The 6,192-nt window shown below is 44.1% G+C and overlaps 1 protein-coding gene across 1 annotated transcript in view; it reads left to right on the plus strand.

Moving 5' to 3' along the window:
- The window catches only part of kcnq3 (potassium voltage-gated channel, KQT-like subfamily, member 3), a 96,281-nt gene extending 93,654 nt beyond the window's left edge, over positions 1-2,627 (plus strand). The window contains exons 12-15 of the mRNA XM_070844804.1: positions 799-930; positions 1,018-1,113; positions 1,747-1,834; positions 1,923-2,627. Of these exons, the coding sequence (XP_070700905.1) occupies positions 799-930; positions 1,018-1,113; positions 1,747-1,834; positions 1,923-2,627 (1,021 nt within the window). The remainder of the gene's footprint in view (positions 1-798; positions 931-1,017; positions 1,114-1,746; positions 1,835-1,922) is intronic.
- The last annotated feature ends 3,565 nt before the right edge of the window (positions 2,628-6,192 follow it).

The following is a 6,192-nucleotide window of genomic DNA, read 5'->3' on the forward strand; positions in this document are numbered from 1 at the left end:
AGGAACTCAATCTAGTGTGAGGGCCTGTGAGATGAGTGATTAACCCTGTGAAAGTGCTGCTTCCTTCCACGCCATTATTTCGGGGCTGAATGGGTCTCTGAATGGGATGCTCAGACCCGGCGAGTTCTAGTTTCAGCACCTAAGACTTTCTGCCAAACAGCGACGCTCGTACTGAAGAATCAGGTTCAAGTCGGCTCAAAGCGGGACTGCAGGGGGGGGCAAAAGACGGAGCCCCAAGGTGACTTTCAAAGAACTGAAGGATGGCTTCTTTGGTCCCGGGCACAATCAGCAAGAGTTGTCTGGTGAATGCACACCCACAACACCCAGAATGCACTGCTCCTCTATCCTGGTGGCAGTGCTTGACTCTCCTTTTCCTCCATATGCCGTAATTCTTCCTCGCTGTTTTCTGGCTCACATAAGTAGCCCCTGAATATCTGATTCCAGCATTAAACGATTAAAATCAGTCTGACAGAAAATATGGAAGTATAATATATAGTTCCAACAACAGCCCCATAATTATTAATTATAATAGTCCAACAGGGCAGGAACAAGAGTTTTCACATGATCACTGAGGTTACAGACCCACAATAATGTGGATATCATATAAAATGAATATTGTATAAATGTATTATTTGTAGCTGAAACCAAGGATTACCACGTCTGAAATAAATGATGGTTAACACCCCTCACTGCTTTGGAAAAACCACTGGTTAAGTAAAGTGCATCAAAGTTGAAGCAGGAAGTCGCTGTGTTTTTTTTCTGTCCAAACTGTTGAATCTAAAAATCTTTGTCTCACAGGATCATGCAATTCCTCTTGAACAAGAAGCGATTTAAGGAAACTCTGAGGCCTTACGATGTCAAAGACGTGATTGAGCAGTACTCTGCTGGACACCTGGACATGCTCTGTAGAATAAAATACCTCCAGACAAGGTCAGACACTGCACCACGGCTGAGGCAGTCTGTCGGAGTACTTCCTCTTCCTCATCCTCATCCTCATCCTGTCTCTCTTCCTTTAAGGATCGACATGATTCTTGCCCCTGGACCCCCTTCAACCCCCAAACAGAAGAAAACTCAGAAAACGCCCTTTACCTACCCGCCCAACCAGTCACCCAGGTACAGTCACACTGTTCGCACTGTTTTTTGCCAGTGAGTAAAATTTGGTTCCCAAAACATTCAGAGAATGTTTGTTTTAGGTTCTGGGAACGTTTATGTTCCCTAGGTGTAAAAATGGCTTTAGTTTATTTTATTTTTATGTTCCAAGAACATTTTTGGGAAGTTTAGTTGAATGTTCAAGGAAAGTTACTTGAATGCTCCCCCTAACGTTCCCTAGATGTAAAGTTTTTCCTCACATAAAACTAATGTTATCGTTACATTTCCAGAACGTTCTAGGAAGGTTAACAGAATGTTTCCTGAAGGTTACTTGGTTACTTTGTTCCAGAATGTTCCAGGAGGGTTACTACATTCTTAGAACATTGTGGGAGGTTGCTAAAAATTCTAAATTCCACAGGGAACCTCAGAAGAACATCACAAAAAGTAAAGTACTTCATATGGTTATTAGAACATTTTGAGAACGATAAATTGAACAAAAGCATTTGAACCACATTCTCAGAACGTTGTGGGTGGGTCACCAAATATAGAACTGAACGCCAAAAAAACATTATGGGAATGTTACATGTGTTAGTTGGGTTATTTCCCCCTAACAAATGTCCATGCAGTCCTCACGTACTCAGTGTCCCTGTGTTCCAGGCATGAGTCCTACCTAGCCAAAGCCGCCTCCATGCCAGATGCCGAAGACCAAAGCATGATGGGTAGATTTGTCAGGGTGGAGAGACAGGTGAGGACGAGAACTACACAGGACCTTGTGAGATACTTTAACCCGTGATGAAATTTCAGTTGTTCGAATATATCTGTACCTGTCGCAGGTGGAGGACATGGAGAAGAAGCTGGACTTCCTGGTGGACATGCACATCCAGCACACTGAGCACCTGCAGGTGGACTCTGCCGGCGGCGCCCACATGACCCTGGAGACGTGCGACCCTACGGGCAACGGTGAGATCCGTCGGGTTTTCTTCAACTACGCTGAGGCGTTCCCGCACATGTCGTACCAGGTGCCTGTCAGCAAGGTGAATCCGTATTATGGCCGAGGAAGAGGAGGTGGGGAGGGGCCGGGGGTGGCTGGTGGAAGCCACGTACCTTCAGACCATCAACCCCCATCGTCACACCTCCACCAACGCCACCCTCCAGCTGCCATCCCCACCTACACCGAGCGTCCCACAGTGTTGCCCATCAGCTCCCTGCAGGACTTGTCAGTGGGGCTGGGCAGGACCACAGGGGGGCGGGGGGGCGACTCGCCGCTCTCCATGCTATCGGTGAACCACGAGGAGCTGGAGCGCTCGCCCAGCGGGTTCAGCATCTCCGGGGAACGGGAGGGGGAGGATGGGGAGGACTTGTCGATGGGGGGCGGGGTGGCAACCGGGGATGCCAGCTGGACGAGACCCAGACCGAGCTACCTGGCGGAGGGGGAGACGGACACGGACACGGACCCCTTCACACCCAGCGGGGGGCCCCTGCCGCTCTCCTCCACGGGGGAGGGATTTGGCGATGCTGTGTGGAGCACGCCGCCCTGAGAGGTGTTCGTGTGACCCCGCAGAAATCCACAACTCTGAGTTAAGACCTAAAATCCAACCCATGCCTCTAAACCCAAATCCGTTTGGGTCAAAGCCACACCTCCGGACCAAACCACGTGGAGGAAAGGTGGTTTGATCCGCCTTGATGCTGCGAGGTCATGAGCAAGGTCACCGACCTTCAGGGGCCACCGCCGATCTCATAAACCGACCGCCATCCAGACGGAGAGCCATGGCATCAAGACTGCCCACAAAAAAAAAAAAGGGAAACCAGACAGTTTGTAAAGTAAATCTCTGTACAGCGCACTCTTCGCAGAAATTTAGCTAAAATTAAAAAGAACATTAATATACTTACTATATACACCCAAAAGCTTTATCGCTGCAAAGCCAACCGCACTGCATGTGACGCATGCGATTTTTAGTGTAGACACTGCAAAGTTCAGGATATCAGGAAACGGAAAAAGCGATTGAATGGATACATATACTTGCTATGCCATTTTGTAACACTTATTTTTTATATGAATACATTTTCATTGTTTTTTGCATGGTTTGCATGATATTGCACCATCCTAGGGGTGACGGTTGGAGGGTGATACTGGAACCAAAAGTCTCCTGTCTCTTTGTTTTGTGAGTGTGAATATGAGTGTGTGTGTGTGACAGTGTGTGTGAATGACAGCGAGAAAGAGGGACTCGGCTGATGAGGCGCTGGTTAGTTGCTGGCAGTCGTGTTTCACCATTTCTGCTTTTCTCACGCCGTGCTGTAAATCCTCCGAGGGTCAGTTTCTGATCCTGTCACTTTGTTTTCACACCACTGTGCTCTTCTGTTGTATGTCACCACTTTATGCATACAAACTTTCCAGTTAAAAAAGAGAAAACGACAGAATTTGAAACACTAAATCTCTGCTGCTCTGTTGGCACATGAATTCAGGGATATAAACCACCTGTCTGTCCGTCTTTCGCTGAGCTTCAGTTCAAATGGATTTTACCTGATGATCAAATTATATTAAAGCAAAATAGTGGCTCAACTCTAAGTTAGGATTTAATGAAAACATCTTAATATTGCTGATTATTTTACTTCCTGTGTGCCAAACTCCACCTGAATAGAATCATACAACCTCAAAATAATCTGCATTTGAATATTTATGATCAAACTTGGTCAGATAGTGTTGATGAGTACGGTCTCATCAGAAATAGTTGTTTTTGAATACATGGAAAAATGACAAAAAAGATCTTCATTAGACATTTTAGTGAATTCCTGCTGCAAAGATACAATAAATTCAGTGTAGTACCTGAAAAAGTGAACATTCAGACTCTAAGGCTGCAGCTCTGAGGTTTTCTAAGAAGAAATTAAGCACTGAGCTGCTTTTTTCCTCTTTAAATCTCAACCGCACGTTCTAAGACGTGTCTCCACCTCGTGACCTCTTGTTGAACACTCAGACCTGAATTTTTAAAGCCCTATTAGAATTGGACGATTATAACCTGAGTCACTCACACAGATTTTAAATGACAGTCGAGCCCCGTCTGTGTTTTTAATCCCCCACGTCATGTCTGAAATCTGTCAAATACAAACTCTGATACAAAATTCTGACTGTTATTTCCCCAAACACATTAAAAAACTAGGTTGAGTAATTTTGTTTTGAGTAAAAATCTCAGGAGGTTTTTCCAGCTACTCAGCCGCAGCCTCATTTACATGATATAATCCTCTAAAAAGTGGAGCTCCTCAATCTCTCCAGGTGATTACAGTCCTGATGAAGTGGGTTAAATTATGGTAAAATTAAAAGAACATTTATCCACAAATCACTCGTGTGTCACTAAATGTGGCCATGAGCCATATTTTGTGTTTGTCTGCAGCCAAAAGTTTGCAGAAACTGATTTGTGCTGCTTCATATTTTTATAGTAACACAACTGGAAAAGCTGGAACTTCATAATAAGCTTTTTTTTTTTTTTTTTAACCTAAATTACTCAACAAAACACAAATTACAGCACAGTTCACCGCGAGCAACGCGAATGTCCGGTTATGAACACAAGCTCACACGCTGTAAAGCAACTCTATAAGCACATGTTGGGAAAGTTGGAGAAACGCTAGCTCGCGATTGGCTGCAAAGTTTGAGCTCTCCGATGTTCGATGTTCTTTATTTAAGAGAAACGACACGAGCCTGAGCAACACACCAAGCTTTACAGAGGATCACATAAAGGCCTGAACAGCATTTACTACTTTAGATTTAGGACGACACTGATACTGAATGTAATATTTGACAACCAACTATATTTACACACATGGATTATTACACAGTTATAGCATGTTAAAGCACCTTCAGGGTCAGGAAGGGGCTTCCACACCGGGCTTCAACGGGAAGTTCAAATGCTTTTACGGTTTCTGTTTTTATGGAACCTGCTTGGAGTAAAACGTTTCTTCACCCTGCTGAAAAGTGGAGTTTCTTACGCATGATTGTACCTGGTTTGTTTAAGTTAAAGCCAGTAAGTCAGTGACTAGAGGACTTCATCCATCTAATAACCAGCGAACCACAGCTTGGAACACATGAGTCACATGTACGGGGTGTTAAATATAAGTGCAGATGCTTTGTCGCCACCTTTGGCGCCTGGTACCGACACACAAGGCGCTCTTATACGTCAGTATTAGACGCTGAGAGCAACTGTTGTTCATTCCAAACAGCTCTCATCTCCTGTCCGTCAGATACTGATGGACTTGACTGTCACGATAACAATAAAAAATAAAAACAATATATAACAATAAAAATGTGGTTAATGTTCTGAGCCTGCAGCATGGTTTAGGCACTGGAACTACTTGGTTATGTTTAGACACTAAACTACTTGGTTAGTTATGGCACCAACACTGCTTAGTTAGGTTTAGGCACTGGAACTACATGGTTATGTTTAGACACTAAACCACTTGGTTAGTTATGGCACCAACACTGCTTAGTTAGGTTTAGGCACTGGAACTACATGGTTATGTTTAGACACTAAACCACTTGGTTAGTTATGGTACTAACACTGCTTAGTTAGGTTTAGGCACTGGAACTATGTGGTTTACACACTAAACTTCTTGGTTAGATTTAGGCAGTAAAACAAATTGGTTTAAGCACTGAAACCAGTTGGTTGGATTTAGGAAAACATGGTTAACTTTAGTTTCAGTTTGGGTTTCTCACAGGAAAAACAGGAAACCTGCATATGCATCCATTTATTGCTGTGATACACTACATTAGTGTCTCACACCAAAGGGTCCCTTGTGTGTCGGTATCAGACGGCAAAGGTGGTGACAAAGCGGTGACATTTGACGCCCTGGTAATGACGAGTGACAAATTAAAGGAAAGATATTCCCTCATTTTTATTGAATCAAGAGATCTCATTGAGGTCAAGTACAAGCACAGCTGGACATAAAGAAGTTTATATTATGTCATTAAGTCTCTCCCATGGGTGTTAAACTGATGTCTGGTGGCTGTAAAGGCCGCAGCATTTTATTCACCTCGTTTTCATCCTCACCGAAGCGCTCAGCGAGTCCTGGTGGACAAAGGCATCTACATTTTAAATATTTCTCCACTGTTTTATT

This window comes from Pempheris klunzingeri, chromosome 15 (assembly GCF_042242105.1).
Source record: "Pempheris klunzingeri isolate RE-2024b chromosome 15, fPemKlu1.hap1, whole genome shotgun sequence".
NCBI classification, from domain to species: domain Eukaryota; kingdom Metazoa; phylum Chordata; class Actinopteri; order Acropomatiformes; family Pempheridae; genus Pempheris; species Pempheris klunzingeri.